This window comes from Panicum hallii, chromosome 8, assembly GCF_002211085.1.
Source record: "Panicum hallii strain FIL2 chromosome 8, PHallii_v3.1, whole genome shotgun sequence".
Taxonomy (NCBI): domain Eukaryota; kingdom Viridiplantae; phylum Streptophyta; class Magnoliopsida; order Poales; family Poaceae; genus Panicum; species Panicum hallii.
The window spans coordinates 42,002,941-42,022,991 of NC_038049.1; the positions used below are offsets into that span (position 1 = coordinate 42,002,941).

General features: G+C 43.9%; 1 protein-coding gene, 6 non-coding genes and 1 pseudogene across 7 annotated transcripts; all 8 read left to right on the forward strand.

Annotated features, from left to right (window-relative positions):
• The first annotated feature begins 1,599 nt into the window (after nt 1-1,599).
• TRNAP-AGG lies at nt 1,600-1,671 on the forward strand. Its single transcript has one exon. It is a non-coding gene; the product is annotated as a tRNA-Pro (tRNA).
• A 734-nt stretch (nt 1,672-2,405) lies between these two features.
• TRNAP-AGG lies at nt 2,406-2,477 on the forward strand. Its single transcript has one exon. It is a non-coding gene; the product is annotated as a tRNA-Pro (tRNA).
• Nucleotides 2,478-3,388: 911 nt separating this feature from the next.
• On the forward strand, nt 3,389-3,460 carry TRNAP-AGG. The gene has a single exon. It is a non-coding gene; the product is annotated as a tRNA-Pro (tRNA).
• A 1,149-nt stretch (nt 3,461-4,609) lies between these two features.
• Nucleotides 4,610-4,681, forward strand: TRNAP-AGG. Its single transcript has one exon. It is a non-coding gene; the product is annotated as a tRNA-Pro (tRNA).
• An 860-nt stretch (nt 4,682-5,541) lies between these two features.
• On the forward strand, nt 5,542-5,613 carry TRNAP-AGG. The gene has a single exon. It is a non-coding gene; the product is annotated as a tRNA-Pro (tRNA).
• Nucleotides 5,614-5,920: 307 nt separating this feature from the next.
• On the forward strand, nt 5,921-5,992 carry TRNAP-AGG. The gene has a single exon. It is a non-coding gene; the product is annotated as a tRNA-Pro (tRNA).
• A 1,839-nt stretch (nt 5,993-7,831) lies between these two features.
• Nucleotides 7,832-8,465, forward strand: LOC112903280 (BTB/POZ and MATH domain-containing protein 2-like). The gene has a single exon (XM_025972517.1). It carries the CDS (start codon nt 7,878-7,880, stop codon nt 8,433-8,435), a length of 558 nt encoding a protein of 185 aa, XP_025828302.1. The 5' UTR covers nt 7,832-7,877; the 3' UTR covers nt 8,436-8,465.
• A 1,354-nt stretch (nt 8,466-9,819) lies between these two features.
• LOC112872342 lies at nt 9,820-10,874 on the forward strand (annotated as a pseudogene).
• Nucleotides 10,875-20,051: the final 9,177 nt, after the last annotated feature.

Genomic DNA, 20,051 nt, shown 5'->3' on the forward strand with positions numbered 1-20,051 from the left:
CTTCGAACTCCCTCCCTAGCTGCTGAGCCCTGCCCTTCTGGACTTTGTCGCTGCTGACGCACATCATCTTGATGGCATCCCATGCTTCTGCAGCCGACTGCTTCATGGCCAACCACGGCACCATCTCTGGCGGCACTGAGAGGATAAGGACCTCTTTGGCCATGCAATCTTCCTGAAAGTCACAGTCGCCATACTCGATGGCGTCCTAGAGATTGCGGGATTGGAGCATCACCTTCATGACCAGGCTCCAGTGGGTGTAGTTGGATCTTGTCAGCGTCGGGTACTTCACACCACTCGACTCCTTCACCACCCTCTGAACGGCCGGCCACTCCCCATCCTGGTAGCGCCGCCCGCGCGGGGAAGGGGAGGGATGCCTCCGGTGGTGATGCGAGGTTACAGATCCATTCAACGATGATCCCCCCCCCCCACACACACATCTTCCACACCGACTGGCTTCTTCTCCTTCTTCGCCTGCCGCTTTGGGTTTTCTAGCCGCTGGTCCTTGGGCGTCAGGTCCTTTTTCCCAAGGAGACCTTCTTTGCCCTTGACCGGCTTCTTGCTCTCCCTCGAGCCATGCCTAGACCTAACGAGCTTTCCGGATGGGGACCTTGATCTAAAAGATACTTAACCTAGGCTTTTGATGCCAATTGTTGGAAATCCACCTCCCACCGAGTGGTTTCTCAGGCGCAACCGAGTAGTTTGCCTAAGCTAGGAGGGGATGAACATACGCATACCTTTGAGATTGTTTGCACTAGGGCTCCGACTGGATCCTGATTGCTGCTGTGAGGTTTGATTTAAGTAGATGTCCCAAGAGGATAAGGTACAGTGAATTGGCGCCGGATACAAGACCGGACGTAAGTTACAAAGAGATAGGACCTTAATCCACGGGCTGCATGCAGGCCGTAATTGTAGTGTGGCCGCAATCTACGGCTAGTCTGTTTCTTCCTAGATGCTGCCTATACACAATGCCCCAACAAACCTCACAAGGTGTCAGACCGTATGCCTGAACATGGAAAGTAACTGCCAGAGCCAGATCGGAGCACAAGAGCGATCCTAAGTTCAATTCGCTGTCTAGGAACCATATTTATATTCAACTTTGTCATATCTATGTAACATATGTAACTGATGAAGTATTCTAGAACATATCAATAATGGACAGCTGACTGAACTCATTGTTTTGCATATATGCTGCTGAATTCAGAATAAAAAATGGTACATGTCCTGCAAATAATGATCACAAGTCTACAAATTTATTTATGTTAAACTTTCTTGACATACATCTATGTGTGATGTGTCATATTTAACTGAATTTAGATGTATAATCTCTTAGTCACGAGCCATCTTATTTCTAATACATTTGTGTTATGAAGTAATTACTACGATGATATGTACATTAAGTAGTTCTTATTTCTAGATGTACACTTGCTCTTCTCCGAATCAGGCCTGCACTGCTTCCACAATTTGAACCTGCAATATCATCCAAACACAACATAGAACATTGACCACTGGACCAACCTCAGAAGACAGAGCAGATAAATGGTAAGACGTAAATTTCATATCTTATTCTCAATTTATGAAGTACACACATAAAACACTGCTGGGGATTTAGTCTAGTGGTAAGATGTACGCTTAGGGAGCGTAAGGTCCCGAGTTCAATTCTCGGAATCCCCAACCTGAAAAGCTTTTTGAATTTTGATGCCAAGGGACAGATGGTCATGGATGATGTTGAGATGAGGCGAATTAGGTCCGGACAATGAAATCTGAACCACATCCTGCATGTAAAGATAAGGCATAGGACACAACCTCACAAAGCGTCAGACTATACCTGCGTATGAAGGTAACTGTTGTAGTCAGTCCCATGCTTTTTATGTCCAAACTACAGGTCATGTAAGTAAAGAATATTTCATATCAACACTGAACTTACTTAAATTTTATTAGATAGAACTCTAACACAACTAATTTATTGCAATGGTGCTGTGGAACAGAGCTAACTTGCATTGCTGAAATTTTTCAGCACATCTTGGCTGAGAGGTGCCTGAACTCTTTGTTTTGCTTAGAAACTTTGCACAGAAACATTAGTTATTGATCAATTATAAGTCCAGAGCCTTCTTATTTCAGATGCATGGGTGTTAGAAACTAGCACAGAAATATGTATATTATGTAGTTCTATTTCCTAAATATACACTTGTTTCATTCTGAACAAGGCCTGCATTGCTCCCACAGTGGAGACCAGCAATGTCATCCAAAATAAGTAAATGGAACGTCTACCACTGGACTAACCCTCAGAAGCAAGAACAGATAAATGTTTTTTTTCCAAATAAAGAAAAGATAAATGTAAACCTTTGTAAATTTGATATGTGCTTTTTTTGGCTGAAATTCTGGAAATAGATGCATAGAACAGACTTGGTGATTTAGTCTAGTGGTAAGATGTACGCTTAGGGAGCGTAAGGTCCCGAGTTCAATTCTTGGAATCCCCAATCTGAAAAGCTACTAGAGAGTAAGTAATAACATATCAGATCATGAAGGTGATTTATATAAGATAGAACTGCCATAACATCAATATACAACAATAATATTGTTCAGACTAAGATGCTGAGTGTAGCACTAAGTTGCACAATAGCATTCACTCAACAGTGCAATTGATCACGGATCACTTAGCTGCCATTGTTTTTACGCTTTACCTTGCCATCTTACATATATGGATTTTCCTCCTGAATTTGACAGGATTATAAGTTATTTATAGATTATCTTCAGATCATGAGTATAGCATCTGGACTCTGGACTATGGACCACCTTCACATAGTGACAGATTACTGTGTGACCACAATTTCACAAGGCATGTACTTATACCTGCAATCAGAATGCTCCTAAAATAGTCAATGATAATTGCATTAAAGCATAGGCCACAAAGGTTTTAGCTAGGCTTATACCTGTAACTCCACATAATGCTGTATCTCCACCTATTTTGACTGGAGTAACATTGTTGCTACTAAACCTGTCACAATATTAACACAATTATGATCTTAAACACAATTAAGAACTGCCCTCTACTGCCAGAGTAGTGAAGTATGCATTTATATGTGATGGCTCGTCAGTTATCCTGGTGATGAACCTGCCACCAAATCTGCAGAAGGCCTCCTTTCTTTCAGTTTCGTTTTGTCAAATTAAGAAAGTGCATTGATCTTCGCTACTACATTTGACCAAATCAAAGTAGCAAAAGAATTTTTCCATGATTTCAAATACATGGCCGTTGTGCACTTCTATGAAGGGTCTGAAGTCCATTCATTGATCCTGCAGAACTGACCATTGTAACAGATAAAAAGTAAATCATCTGAATTCGCTGCCTCTCTTATTGTGAAAAACCTGCAGACAGGCATAGAGCACAGCAGGGGATTTAGTCTAGTGGTAAGATGTACGCTTAGGGAGTGTAAGGTCCCGAGTTCAATTCTCGGAATCCCCAACCTGAAACCCTTTTTGCAGTGCTTGCCAATGAAAATTCAGAGTTCTGGCTGACCCTGAGTAGCCTGAAGATGATGTTTTTGTTTTGGACCACATGTCCACATACATGTATGTCTAATGAGGATCAGAACTTATGTGTGCATGTGAGACCGCTTTGTTTTGTGTGAAGTTGAGCACTCCGATTGTGCTGCTGAATGTATCAATTACTACTAGTTGCATAGTAATACTCAGTGTGCGATTTGGTCAATGGTCACTTAGTTGCAGTTTTGTCTATGCCTTACTTTGCCATCTTACATTCTACTGAATTGACAGAATTAGAAGTTAACTATAGTATATGGACTCCGGAGCGTAGTATGGAATACCTTCACAAAGTGACAGATTAATGTGTGGATCACAATGTCACACAAGGCCCTGTAATGCCAGTGCTACTAAATGGCTGATGAAGTATTGCAGTAAGATGGAAGCCACAAAGTCACAAGGTGTTGGCTAGGCTTATGCCTGTAAGGGTGTAACTACAATGCAGCTAGCATGGTCCATGGCTCAAATCAGTGCTGTACTAAATGTGCATTGAAGCTTAGGGGACAAAGGTTTTAGCCAGGTGTAAGAAACATGGCCCCATTAGACCATAATTATGATTTTGGTGATTGTGTGACAACATAGTCAATGGGACTAACAAGTTTGTGAGCTCAAGATTTATAAGATTTCTAGGTCTCATGGATGAAGTCCAATCCATAGTCAAGGTGTCCAAATCACTATCAAGATGTCCAAGTTATAGTGAAAATGCAGAGATTATTTGAGGCGTCGGTTATCCTGGTGCCCGAATAGTTGAAGTATGCATTTATATGTGATGGCTCATCAGTTATCCTGGTGATGAACCTGCCACCAAAAGCTGCAGAAGGCCTCCTTTCTTTCAGTTTCATTTTGTCAACATAAGAAAGTGCATTGATCTTCGCTACAACATTTGACCAAATCAAAGTAGCAAAATAACTTTTCCATGATTTCAAATACATGGCCGTTGTGCACTTTTATGAAGGGTCTGAAGTCCATTCGTTCTTCTTGGAGAACTGACCCTCACAACAGATTGAAGTAAATCATCTGAATTTTATGTCCCTCATTTCTGAAAACCTGCCGACATGGGTAGAGCACATCAGGGGATTTAGTCTAGTGGTAAGATGTACGCTTAGGGAGTGTAAGGTCCCGAGTTCAATTCTCGGAATCCCCAACCTAAAACCCTTTTTGCAGTGCTTGGCAATGCAAAATTCAGAGCTCTGGCTGACCCTGAGTAGCCTGAAGATGATGTTTTGGTTTTGGACCACGTACATGTATGTCTAATGAGGTTCAGAAGTTGTGTGTGCATGTGAGGCAGCTTTGTTTTTTGTGAAGTTCAGCACTCTGATTGTGCTGCTGGATGTAGCAATTCTCCTAGTTGCACAGTAGCACTCAGTGTTGGTCAGTGAACACTTAATTGCGGTTTAGCTATACCTGTAATGCCAATCGTACTAAAATACGAAATGGTTGATGAAGTAATCGCAGTAAGGTGGAAGCGACAAAGTCACAATGTGTTAGCTAGGCTTCTACCTGTAACGGCGTAACTACAATACAGCTAGCTTGGTCAAAGGCTCAACTCAGTGCAGTATATCCACCAGTTTTGACTGGAGTAACATTTTCTATATTAAAAAATTGATATCTGATCTGTAACTATATGGAAATAAGATATTGCAGCAGAGTTTTGCTGTTAGATTAGTGAAGTACCGTTCACAATAATATGTGATGATGCATCAGCTATGCTGGTGATGAACCTGCCAACAGAAGCTGCATAAGGCCTTTACTATCATTCCATTTTCCAGTCTCTGTTTGCACTGGCTCCCCCTGCTTTCAGTTTCATTTTGTCAACTTAAGCAAGTGCCCTGATCTTCCCTACTACATCTGACCAAATCCAAGTAGAAGAGAAATTTCCAGGATTTCAAATACAAGGATATTGTTCCTGCAGAACCAACCCTTAGAACAGGTAAAAGTAAATCGTCTGAATTTTCTGTCTGTCTTTCCTTTCTGAAAACCTGCAGACATGCGTAGAGCACAGCTGGGGATTTAGTCTAGTGGTAAGATGTACGCTTAGGGAGCGTAAGGTCCCGAGTTCAATTCTCGGAATCCCCAATCTGAAACCCTTTTTGCAGTACATGGAAATGCAAATTCAGAAGAGATCTGGATGGTCCTGAGTGGCCTGAAGATGAGGTTTTGGTTTTGGTTCTGGACCACACACATTGTCTCATAGTCATGAGGTGAGGTCCAGAGGTTGTGTGCATGTGACTATGCGAGGCTGTTTTGTTCTGCTGTGAGTTTGAGCAAATGCCAGGATTGGCACCGGGGTGCAAATGTACACTGTATTTGTATTTGTATGGATTGTATCGACATACTATATGGGTACAGTTAAACAGGGTAAAAGAAACATGTAAAACGAAAAGGGCATTTGGTCTAGTGGTATGATTCTCGCTTAGGGTGCGAGAGGTCCAGAGTTTAATTCTCTGAATGCCCCATTGTGTTCTACGTTTTTGTCATTTTTTTCCCTCCACATCGCCTGTTTGTACCGTGCCTGGGCTGGGCAACCTATGTTGTGGCCCGGGATCAGCTATTGGTTGGGCCGGTCCGTGCTCGTGTCGGCCCATTTGTTCACACTTAGACGGGACCGAGAGACAACATCCATGACGTGGTTTTTTCTATTTGATTTACATGTCATGCTTTTGCAAATTAAGTTGTGAAACGAAGTAGGATTGGATTTCCCATAAAAAAAAGTATGATTGGATTTTAACAACAAAAATAAGTCCTCGTGAAAAATTGTACGGTAAGCAGGATTTTTCTCCTTCATCATTATGTCAAGATGAAATAAGTCTGTCAAACTAGAATGGAGAAAGTAATTATTTGGCATCTATGGATAAATATAATTTAGATACAGAGTTAGGATTTACTTTATGTTAATTTCAATAAGGGTCGCATTTGATTTCAAGCAACAGGGATACTTACGATATTTTCATAGTGATAGGCTATTAAATTGATAGTATAGATATGTAATTTAGATGGGTTGTATTAGACTATTTTATAATGCTATACAGGTGGGTACCTTTTGTAAGGAAATCATATTAATTAATTAATTAATTTAGCGTATGTTATTGTCAATGGTAGTTAATTTTTATTTTTCTGAGAATGCTTTTGATTTTTTTCCTAATGTTCCATGTGAGAATTTACCCGGGAGTCTTTTTTTCCATTAGTCTCCATCTCTACTATTACTAAACTCTACTGTTACTAAAACAAGCAATGATTCATTTATGTGTCAATCAAAGTTCTAATCGGATTCCGGCTAACCGTTTATTGAGCTAAGGGTTCGAGACCGTTTAGAAGTAGTGTTTGGCGGGTAAAATTAAAAAAACTCAAGTTCTGCATATACTATGCTAATCAATATATTTATAGAACTTCCTGTAGTAACTAACGCACAGGCATATTATTAGCTATTAGCTGGTAAAGGGTAAAATGTAAAACTGGTATGCGCTGGTCAACCAAAACAAAAACAAAGATACGCTACGCAGTACAGAGAGTGGCAGTCGTGTCAGCATCGATGTCCGATCCGAGTCGGAGTCCGCCGGCCATATCCGTGTCCGTATAGGAGTACGCCCTGTTCCTCCTCGCCGGATCGGAGCGCGTCAACAAAACCCTCCCGACCCCTCCCTCGAATCCTCGATCGAAATTCACCATTGCTTGGCTTCTCTGAGTTGGCTAGCTAGCTGCATCAGCCGCGTCGTCGGCGGCCTCCAACAGCCCACCAACCACACGGCGATCTGACCATCTTCCAGGCCGGCCGGCAGCTAGCCATGGGAGGCGGCAGCGCGTGCGCCGCCCCTGCGCACAGCGCGTCGACCATCGCCGCCGAGGAGGTGACAAGCTCGCACGTGCTCACCGTCGACGAGTACAGCAGGACCACCAAGGGGCTCGTCGCCGGCCAGTTCTTACGCTCTGCCACCTTCGCCGTCGCCGGCCATCGCTGGCGCATCTCGCACTACCCCGTCGGGACCAACGCAGACGACTCCGAGTACATCTCCTTGTTCCTGCACCTCGAACCGGCCGATGCTCGGGAGGTCGCCGTCAAGGCATGGTTCTCGTTCAGCCTCCTCGACGCGAGCGGCGAGCCGGTGCCGACCTACACCTACTTCACCTACAAGGCGGACACGTTCACATGCGAGGCTTCGTCTTCATCGCCGGGAAAGGGCTGGCACAAGTTCATCAAGAGGAGGGTGTTGCAGCAATCGCCCTACCTTTGCAACGACTCCTTCAGGGTTAGGTGCGACGTCACCGTCCTGAAGGAGACCGCCAGGGAAGACGCCCCCGCCGCCCCCGCCGCGGCGAGGTACGTCGCGGTGCCGCCGTCCGACATGGGCCGGGACCTCGGGCGCCTCCTCTCGAGCGGGGAGGGGGCGGACGTGTCGTTAGAGGTGGGCGGCGAGACCGTCGCGGCGCACCGGAGCATCCTCGCCGCCCGATCGCCGGCCCTCCGGGCTGAGCTCTTCGCCCCGGCCCCGGCGGGGCCGAGCGCCGCGGTCTGCGTGTGGATCGAAGGCGTCGACGCTGAGGTGTTCCGGGCCCTGCTCCACTTCGTGTACACCGACTCCCTCCCGGAGCTGGAGGATGACGTCCACGAGGCGACGGCCATGGCGCGGCGCCTGCTCGCCCCGGCGGACAGGTACGGCCTGGAGAGGCTGAAGCTGATCTGCGAGGACAAGCTCTGCGACGACATCGACGCGAGCACCGTCGGGACGGCGCTGGCGCTGGCCGAGCGGCATGGCTGCCAGGGGCTCAAGAGGGCGTGCCTGGATTTCCTCATGGCCGGCAGCAACCTGAAGGCGGCCATCGCGACCAGGGGCTTTGAGCACCTGAGCAACAGCTGCCCGTCCGTTCTCAAGGAGCTACTTGACAAGGTCGTCGCTCTGTGACATCTTCGTGAATCTTGAAGGCCGCCGCAACACTTAAGAATTGTCATTGTACTTGCCAGTGTATTTCAATTTGGACTTTATATTCAGGAAAATGTAAATCCTGGACACTAATATAAGCTTATGTGACTACATTGGTGATTTGGAATTCAAGTGATACAGTTAGCCAGTTGAAGATTTGAATGTGCATTTTGGATGGCGGTGCATTTTACTCATAAAACTATGTCCGCGATGATACTTTTGATTCGAACTTTGTTCAGTCTTTGCGATCTCAATAATATCAGTGATTGATAGTTTTGATTCATTTTGTATCTATTTTTTCTGGATTATGCAGGAGAGCTACGTATCATTGTATCTGTTTTAAGCCCACAGAGTACCGCATGTGTGCGCGATATATATGATGGTGGATCCTATTATGACCGCTCACCCGGATTGTATTCGAGTCATTGTAGCCAGTGATTGTGCAGCACCAACGGAATGCTAATTGATCAAATACTGAATATATGTATTTCAGGAAAAATTAACGCACTTAGATGTGGGAAATTTTTTATTATTTTTGAAGGGAAAAAATTTAGCACACTTAGAGAAACGGATTTCTAGGTTGATCGGCGCCAGAGATTGATCATGCCTAGAGGTGGGACTTGGGCCAGGCCGTGCCAGCCTAGCCCGGTCCTCTCGTGCTCTTACCATGTCGGATCTAGACTTCTAGACACACGAGGCATGTCATGCCGTGCCGCAACAACATGACAATCTTTTTACTAGACCCTAGCACAATCCACGGCGCGTCGGCACATATTTGTATCATGCTAGCTTAAGCACGGCCCTCAGTATATTTACAATACTCATTGCTACATGAAGAGATTTCTATACATAGAAAATGAAAAGTCATCTTTTTTAATAACTTTATTGAAGAGTAACTGTTGTTAATTAGAAAGTAGTATAAATTGTTGATATTAAAAGCTAGCTACACACAGGCCGATGGACCATTTTTGTGTCGTGGTGGCCCAAGCACAGCCCAAAATGCGGGCCATGCTATACGGCCCATTGTGCTAAGATCCTAGACGCGGCACGGTCCTGATGTTCGTATCATGCCGGCACGGTCCAAAATTTTATGCTGTGCCGTGCTCGGGTCGTGCTAAAAGATGGTGCCATAGCCTGCCCAAAAATAGCACGGCCCAAATCACACCTCTAATCATGCCGTATTTGATCCTAGTTCAGATCCGGTCCGGATCTGACACGTTCCTGACCTCCTCGTCGCCATGAATAAAACCTCTTGATCCTGCCTCCATGGATTCACCTTCCAAAACCGTTCACCGATCATCCTCCGTCTTTGCTCGATCAGCTAGTCGTCGTTGCAGTAGGGCTTTGCTTGCCGTCCTCCAGCCAGATGGCGTCGATCCCTTCCTCCACGCCTGCCGTCGGCGCGCCGGCATCGACCCTGGTCGTCAGGGAAGTGCCCGGGTCTCACGTGCTCACCATCGACGGCTACTCCCGGACCAAGGCCCTCCCGGCCGCCAAGTTTTTCTCCGCCCCCTTCATGGCCGCCGGCCACCGCTGGTGCCTCAGGTACTACCCTAACAGCAGCGACCCGTCCGAGCTCGACTGGATCTCAATGCACATGCTGCTCGACAGCTACAAGTTCACTCCTCTGGTTGCGAAGGGCTCCCAAAGTTCATCAAGAGGAAGGCGTTGGAGCAGTCGGCCTGCCTCTGGGGAGACTGTTTCAGGGTCCACTGCAGCATCACCGTCTTGGTGGCGTCCAGCAGGGAGGCATCACCGTCTTGAAGGGGAACAACAAGGAGCACATCACCGCCTTGATCAAGCAGGTCTTGAAGAAGACCAAGAAAGAGGAAGAGGATGCTTCCCCAGCGATGTTTGTCGCCGTGCCACCGTCCGACATGCACCGGCAACTTGAGCATCTCCTCTTGAGCGGGGAGGGAGCAGATGTCACCCTAGAGGTGGGTGGAGGGACGTTCAGGGCTCATAGGAGCATACTCGCCGCTCGGTCGCCGGTTTTCAAGGCGGAGCTCTTTGGCCCGATGGAGGAGGGGACCTCAGCCTGCATGCGCGTCAAGGACATTGAACAGAGAGTGTTCAAGGTCCTGCTTCACTTCATCTACACCGACTCGTTACCGGACATAGCCGAGGGTGAAACCATGGTCGTGGCGCAGCATTTGCTGGTCGCAGCAGATAGATATAGCCTGGAGAGGGCTAAAGTTGATGTGCGAAGATAAGCTCTGCAACTACATCAGCACAAGCTCCGTTGGAACGATACTGGCGTTGGCCGAGAAGCATGGTTGTGAAGGGCTTAAAAAGGCATGCCTCAAATTTCTCATGTCCGGGACCAACCTCAAAGCAGCCATAGCGACCGATGGCTTTGATCACTTGACGAACAGCTGCCCGGCCATCTTAAAGGAGTTGCTCGCCAAGGTCGCTCTGTGACATCTTCATATCTTGAAGGCAGCAACATTTGTAAATGATCTTTATATTCCTTTTTATTTGTTAAATCTACTGTAATAATTTCTATCGATCGATCTCATCTAGTTTGAAAGTTTGATGACATTATTATTTGATTATCACACTATTATATCAAGGGCTTCAATTTTATCGATCCGTGTATGATTTATAGTAGCTGGTGATAAAGTCCAAATGATTTTGAGCGTTGAAATAAAGCTCATATCCCTCTGTTTCATGTTTGTACATGCTCCCCATAAGGAAGTATTGATTTCAAGAAAAGTTATTCTCAAATTATCATACCTCTGCTAAACGGTGTGATGCAACTAATCTCTCTTCCAAGCATTTCATCTATATGTTCCCATACTATAAAGGATGAAACATTCGAGAACTTTTCTCATCAAGATTAGACCCTCCTCTCTACTTGCAGAGGACCCACTTGACAGGGCTGAGGGGTACCAAATTGTGAAGAAGACCTCGCAACGTTCTTTAGAAAATGAATCTGCCAAATAGCAAAACTTTTTGTCACCTAAACTCACCCAGCCGGGCCCACCACACCCCTACCCCCCACGCGCATCACAAGCCTCCCCCTCCCTGCCCCCTCTAATTTTGCTGCTAATTGCCACTAAGTTGGGTCTAGTTGTCACTAATTTCCTATCATTTTTAAACAAATTAAAGGACGGAAATGATTGCGCCTATGTTTTGCATCCACACATCAATGAAAGAAATTAAAGGAGTGAATTGATTGCCTATGTTATACTCCCTCCATCCTAAAATAAGGTATTGAAGGATTCAAAATTTATACCTAAATATAAATTTGGAAAGTAATTATTCCCAACCGGCTATGAAATCAGCAAAATGACAACCAAACAAGATATTAAGTAGGGGTACATACGTTATTTCCTCATCTTCTTAATTTATCATGAAAATGGTAGGATGCTCTATATTTCAGGATAGAGGGAGTACATCCACACTTCAAGGAAAGTTTTTTTTTAATTCTTAGTAGATTATATTAGTAGATGTTAACCTTCCATAAATACTCCAATAAACTTAGGAGATGTATTGACTGACCAATCAATCACCTTCAATCTCTCATCCAATTAGGACATATATTGGCCGTTCATTGCAAAAGGAAAGGAAATATATAATATGTTCGGATTTTTGCAAGGTAATATATTTGCCGGTCATTATCAGATCGACCTTCCATTCAACTCGATTAGGAAAGGTATTGGCTGTCCGATCAATCTTACTAATTGATGCAACTAGATTAGGAAAGGTATTGACCGGCCATTCAACTCAATTAGGAAAGGTATTGGCCGTCCAATCAATCTTGCTAATTGATTCAACTAGATTAGAAAAGGTATTGGGGTTAATTTCTATAATATTGATCATATCCAATTTCTCTGTCCATTCCAAATTGTAGGTCATTTTGATAAATCTAGATACATAGATTTTTGCTATTTACCTGTAAGAGTAAAAAATATTTCGGCTGGCCAGCTATGCATATGTGGGCTATTGGTGCATGCAGTTCCATGTGTATATATACTTGCAAGGTTAGTCACGCGTCACATATATAGAGCAACCATATATTCTTACATACTGTTATTAGTAGAAAAAAATAGAATATGATGGTTTGATCTGCCTTTTTCATGACCATGGATGATGCCTTTGAAATGATGCATGTGGACCTGATTACGGTTGTGGCTTCTGTTGGCTCAATGAACCATGATGCTCGTTTGATCCATACGCCACAAGGGAGATCTGTCTTAAGGACTCGAGGTTTGTTTTTTAACAATCAATATGGTTGTGGATTTTTATAAATAGAAAATAATGTATCTTTTTGTAGTCAGATTGGATTCCTACATATTGTGACGGACTATGACCAAAGGCCTGATGTAAAATTTCTTCAAGCTGAACTCCAAAACAGGTTTATGATGGTCACTGGAGCTCTTGAAAGAAAGAGCTCCAGTGACCATCATAAACCTGTTTTGGAATTTGGCTTCAAGGAATTTTCCACCTATCATCTAGTCGTAGTCCATCACAATATGTAGAATCCAATATAAGTACAAAAAGATACATTATTTTCCTATCTATAAAAATCCACAATCATATTGATAGTTAAAAAACAACCTCGAGTACTTAAGTCTGATCACCCTTGTGGCATATGGATCAAATGAGCATATGGGGTTCACTGAGCCAACAGAAGTCATAACCGCGATCAGGTCCACCTAGGATCCATGCGCATTACAAGGGTATCATCCATGATCATGAAAAAGATAGATGAAACCATCTTATTCTATTTTTTCTACTACTAACAATATGGAAGAATATATATGGTTGCTCTACGTGTGACCCGTAACTAATCTCGCAGCCTCACAGGTATATATACACAGGGAGCCGCGTACACCAATAGCCCTTATATGGATAGTTGATTGGCCGGCTAAAATATTTCCTAATTGGATTGGATCAATATTATAGAAATTATTAACCTCCCAACATGGCCGACCAATATCTTTCCTAATCTAGTTGAATTATTATCAAGATTGATTGGCCGGTCAATACCTTTCCTAATCAAGTTGAATGGAGTGTTGATCTGCCAATGACCGGCCAATATATTTCCTTTCAAAAATCGTAACACATTATATACTTCCTTTTGCAATGATCAGCCAATATATTTCCTAATTGGATGAGAGATTGTAGGTGATTGATTGGCCCATTTCCTCGATGGTAAAGCTACTTGATTCATCGTCTTTTTATTTATCTTTCACAAGCATGGTGATAAATGTGTGTTCATATGCATAGACACATATCAAAACTTTTAGGTCTAGAAATCCATTGAACTGCGCTATTGTTGGGAAAAGAATCTCATTAATGTGATGTGGGAAAAGACTTGGGATCCATATCTGGTGCTAATATCCTCAAACAATAGTGCGTGAGGTTCAGAACTACTCCATCCGTTCCAAAATGTAAGTCATTTTGACTTTTCTAGATTTATAAATTTTGTTATGCACCTAGACATACAATATATCTAGGTACATAGCAAATACTATGAATCTAAAAATGTCAAAACAACCTACATTTTGAAACGGAGGGAGTAAGATGCAAAATCGACCAGTTAACCATATCCAGATCAGAAAACAGCATTGACGCGAAATTGTGAATTGTCATGAAACCAAAAACTTGCCTGGTGACATCAAGGGACATGGACACGGAGATTACGTGCTCGGCTTTACCGTGGAGGCGTGGATGCACAGCAGTTTGTGTGTCTGACCGTGGATGCGCTCCAGCTCGCGGCCGTCGTGGTCCTCCCCTTCGCTTCGGGAAGATGGGATCGACAAGGATGCATGATCTCCCGTAGCACCACGATGACCATAGCTTGTGGGTACATGACGACGACGACGACTCCTCCTTGAAGCGGACGACCTCCTCAAGCGGCGTGGCGAGGACAGCCTGCGGCTCCTCGATGGCGAAGATCCCCGGGCCTCGAGCGGTGTGGCGACGAACGCCAGGCAAAGGTTGGAAATTAAAAGGAACAATCACGCTAGGCCATGTGCTATATATGCTAATTGCCGTGAGTGATCGAAAGAAGTAATAGTAGTAGTAGGAAAGAAAAGCTAAGAAATCATGCATCTCAAGGTGCTAATAATTGGCGTAGGCAATCAAGCTAGGAAAGAAAAGGTTGGAAATAGGAAGGAACAATTAATTCACGCTAGGAAAGAAAAAGGTTGGAAGAAAATGGAAAGAGAAGGTGCTATGCTAATTGCCCGGAATGAAAGAAGCAATATTAGGAATGAAACGCTAGAACCAATCACGCTAGGCCAGCTGCTAATGCTAGTATTTGCCGTGCATGAAAGAAGCTATGTATGCTAGGAAATAAACGCTAATTGCCATGCATGGCCAGTTGGGTACACGCAGGCGGGCATGGTGAAAAAAGTTCTTTGCATGGAGCGGATTCAATTTTTTCCTGGGGAAAATTTCCTAGAAGGCCCTCAAGAAATGACGCTTCCTTTTATGGTCCTGGAAAACTGAGACGCCCTTCTGTGGCCTTCTTTTTATTTTCGTTCCCTTCCATGGCCCTCCCGTTAGATCCGTTAGCCCATTCTGTTAGGGTTTAAGGTTTGAGGTAAGAAGAAAACTATCTTGGTCTGAACTGCCCTTGCCACTCCCACACACACCCCCGACCCCATCTCCCCCATCCATCCCGTGAGCGGCGCGCGGCGGGCGCGCGGCGGGCGGCGGGTGGCGGGCGCGCGGTGCGCGGCGAGCGTCGGGCGCCGGGCGGAGGGCTGCGGGCACCGGGCGGCGAGCGGCGGGCTGCGGGCGCCGAGCGGCGAGCGGCGCGCGGCGGGCAGCGGGCTGCGGGCGCCGGGCGGAGGGCTGCGCGCGGCGGGCGGCGGGCTGCGGGCGCCGGGCGGCGGGCGGAGGGCTGCAGGCGCCGGGCGGCGGGCGTGCGGCGGCCAGAGGGCTGCAGGGCTATAGAACGAAGCGTGATTTGTTTGAGGGCCTTGCAGGGGATTTCCCCCGGGGGTACTATGGTCTTTTCATAGTCACTTAACTGGGACTTAACTGCAGATGTAACGGGAGGGCCATGGAAGGGAACGAAAATAAAAAGAAGGCCACAGAAGAGCGTCTCAGTTTTCCAGGACCATAGAAGTAAGCGTCATTTTCTTGAGGGCCTTCCAGGGAATTTTCCCTTTTTCCTGTGGTGTTTTTCACCCCTTTCCAACACTTTCCCACCCTCTTTGGCCTGCGCAGCGAGTCCTCTGTGAGGGGGTAGGAGGGAATATATCTTGGTGAATTTTCTTTTTCAATTTTCTACAATCCTCATATTCTTTTATTATTATTATTATTATTTTCCTTTTCAATTTTCTACAATCCTCATATCCTTCCTTTTTTTAATTACAAAGCAAGGAACAAATCCTTCATGTGTTCTGCCTTGGTCCATCCATTTTCGTCCGTCTGGTTACCGAGAGTTCCGTGATTGCATCGGGCACGGGCGCACGGCCACGCCCCGTCCCGCTGTCCCCTACTACGTGGATTCGGCTTCCATTATGACTCGGCAATCGTCCGTACAGGGCCGTTCCTGACTTTTCGGGGGCCCAGGGCGAAATCCAATATGGAGGCCCCATCTATCAATATGTGTATATATATTATGTATTTATATATATATAATAATAAACACATATTATTGAACATTCAATAATTTTTTTATAATGCTTTAAAGTTTATAAGATAACAAATATAAAGTATAGTCATAAACACTTACTTGTTACATGATAGCATGCTAAAAATTTCTTCTAACATTTTGTGATACAAAGTCATCGATTATACCATTGAGATCAATCTCATCCAACAAATTCTTTTCGATGCATAGAATTGCCAAACCATTTAATCTCTCTTGAGTCATTGTTGATCTCAAATAATTCCTCAATAATTTCAATTTTGAAAAGCTTCTCTCAGCTGATGCAACGGTCACAGGAATAGTAAATAATATCCGATAAGCAATTGAGATATTAGGATAACAATCTAAATCTCTGACATGCTCAAATATCTGCATAGCAAACAATATGCCATCTGGTAGAGTAAATTTTAAAATCTTCAACTCAGAAATAAGATCATGTACCTCAACATCAGATGAACCATCATGAGAGAAAGTGTTTGCAAATTTGGTGCAAGACTCTTCTAGTTCAGTATCATTCAATGACTTCAGGATAGTTGAGCTTAATAAAAAATCAAATATATCTTTGAACACCATGAGTTCTTCAAATCTGGTTTTCAATAAAGTGATTGCCATATCAACTACAAACAAAAAATATTTCACTTCAAAAGCCCTTTCACCCTCTAGAATTTCTTCTTCACAATTATTTTCATCAAACTGTTTCTTTCTTAAGGCACGGCGTTTTATAGGAAACAATGCCTCTACACCCATTTCAGTTGCAATGCCTTTTGCAATGATCAGACTAGAAGAAAACCCCTCATTTCTGTATGCCTCAAAGTACTGCACCATACCTTGTATTTGATTCAAAGCAGAGTCAATGCACATGTCTGGTGATTGCAATTTCTTACTCACTTTGTTTACAGAATATAAAATATCATGCCAGATAACCATACCAAGCAGAAACTCAAAGTTGCCAATACTTGGCCTCTTTAACAACCTTTATGATAGACCTTGTAATATTAGAAGACAAAAGAACTATCAACTCATTCTGAATCTTAGGACTGAGATAATGGTAATGCATTTCTTTGTTCTGAATACGTCTAAGATGGTCTTGCATTACCAAATCAAATTCAGCAATCATCTCAACAGAGGCTAAAAAATTGCCATTACTACCACTGTAAAGTTGCTCAATGCTTCCTCTAAAAGCCAAGTTGCGTTTATCAAGAAATTTTACAATTGCTATTATTCTTAGCAAAACTTGCCTCAAACGTTCTTTCTCCTTATTAATTTGCTTCTGCAAGTCTTTATCAATAGTTTCCTCTTTCTGCAATCTAGTCCGTAGTTCATTCCACTTGTTCATATTGCTAATATGCTCAACACTATTTTCATGTTCTCTAAGCTTCTCACTGATATGCCTCCAATTTCTATATCCATCTTGTGCTAAAAAACTTGGACTCTTGTTACCGAGATACTTAAAGATCTTACAACAGAAGCAAAAAACTTTGTCAACATGCTTTGAATAAACTAGCCATTTTCTATCATGTACCTCTCCATTGCTTAATTTTCTGTAGTAATGAGCATATGAAAAATGTCTTGATGCATTATCTAGAGGGAATTCAATACCTTGTTCTCTTACAGGCCCTTTCTCAACTAATATATCTCTTGCTTTATTATCAAGATTATCCCAATTTCTCGGATCATAAATTTCAGGAGTATAAACCGGCTCCTCATCAAGACTAGCAGACTGTGCTTGTGCAGGTGATGAATTAGATGGATTATCAGGGCCACTTACATTGTTATCATCGACGTTGATGTCGATATTTTCCTCTTCTTCAGAAATTCTAACAGCCGGTTCCTCTTCCTCCACAGCAACGATCGCCAATTCATCGTCGAAACATTAGGATTAATCTTCAAAAATTTATCCATAGCTCCTCTTTGTGTTTCTATAAAGTCATCTGCATGTTTTTTTCTTTTCCTCTTTTCGCTACCAGATGGATACTTTCTTGATGACATGATATCAGTATATCACAAAGAGCTGAAAATAAAAACAAACACATGTGATAATTAGAAAAGAGCAATTGTAGCCAAATCAGTTAGCAAGGCACTAATTAGAAAAGATGAACATGTGATAAATTAGTTAGCAAGGCAGTGAAGAACTTGTACGCAGCACGTACCAATCTGAATCGGCTTCAGACCTGATTGGCTTCCTGTCCTGGTCTCTGCACCGTGCCGGAGCTGGACTACAGAAGGCCGCCGCACGCCCGCACGATCAATTGAATGACCAGCGATCAGCGATGAGATTAGTGGAGTGTGTTGCGGGGAGTTTTGGGATCGGACTATCGGAGGCAAGAGCGATCAGTGAGATCCGCCGTCCGCGTCGCCGAGAAGCAAACAAGAAGACGAAACGATGGCCGCGGCGTGAGACGTCTTCTGAACTTCTAATCTCCTACTTCAGAACTCTAATACACCTAGCCACCTGGACCTCAAACAAACCTGCTGGGCCTTAATACATGGACGTGGGCTGTTGCTATATTTTTTTGCATATATATGTGGGGGCCCCATGCATTTGGGGGCCCAGGGCGGTCGCCCACCCTGCCCCCCTCCAGGGACGGCCCTGCGGTCCGTATACGACCTGACCGTGGCCTCCCCGTGCAGAACAGTGCAAACAGCAACATCCACGAAAAACATTCCATCGATCTCGAGCACAAGAATCATCAGAGTCAGAGTCGAGCAGAAAGTAGGTGTACATCAGCATTCAGTACGTGCACTTCTTGGGGTCCGGGGATTTCTTTAACGGTGGGCATTTGGGCTTGACAAAATTATGGCCACAATGCCTGGGCACATCCTACTGTCGATGGTCACGAATGCAAGGTCAGTCCTATCCATCAATCTACTGTCGTGTATTTGATGAAATGCAGAGGCACATAATACATCTGGTACAGGGTGGCGGCATTACTACCACAGAAAAAAGGTGCCTGTTAGTCCACGTGGCTCTCTCGAGGGAGCTCAAGTGACGACCAAGTCGATTCTTAAAAGTCCAAGACACTTCTAGCTAGGACTACCATGAGATACAAGCAAGTACATGTACATGAGTCATTTGTTCTTCCTGTATGACTCCAATTACTCCAGGACATCGAAGCAGGATTAGCTAATGGTGTTTTATTTGTGAAACATTATCTATAGGGGATTTTTTGCAACAAGGTGTTCTGATGGATGCAACGTGAGATTAGTGTCTGAAAAAACATTATGAGGTTTCTCATGTTCTCTCTTTATGTACACTAGAACATAACAAAGCATGAGATAGGAAATGGAAACAAATGTAGGAACCCAACATGGCAACAACACAGATTGAATACATGTTCCAAGTAAATATAGGACCCAACGGTCCACAAATTGGAAAGGAGCTCATCAGCACCAGGCAGAAAATGTAGGAATCCAGCAATATTGTGAACGACAAGTAAATCCCTGATAATATCTCATTCAAATATTTTAACAACAGAAAACTTCTGCTCAAATGTCATCTGTAGCATGTAGGTTCTGACAAGCCACAAAATCCTACATTGGCTAAACAAGCATTTGGTTATGCTATTTTGAGCTTTTTTTAATGATCAGCATTAGTAGCTACCATTTTAGTAGATAGCTTGAAATAGTTTTTTTATAGAGATTCATATAATTATATTAAGACATCAGGCAAGTTCCAAAGAAGTCCTCAGAAGATGGTAGTATTACAAATGTACCCCTGAAGCGAGTCAGGACATGAAAGAACCCAGCTGTGGCAACAAAGACGAGGCACAAGCACACACGCTATAAAAAATAGGCACACGCACATGTCATCAGCATGAAGGTAGCTTGGATTATTGATCCAAATAAGAATAGAGTACTAAGATATTAAAGAGGATATGTGAGATAACATAGTCCGCATCTATCAAGTATCTAAACGAAAGTAGGTTATAAAACAGCTAACTAGATTTTTTTAGATGAAGGAAAATTCCGGCCTTAAACATTCA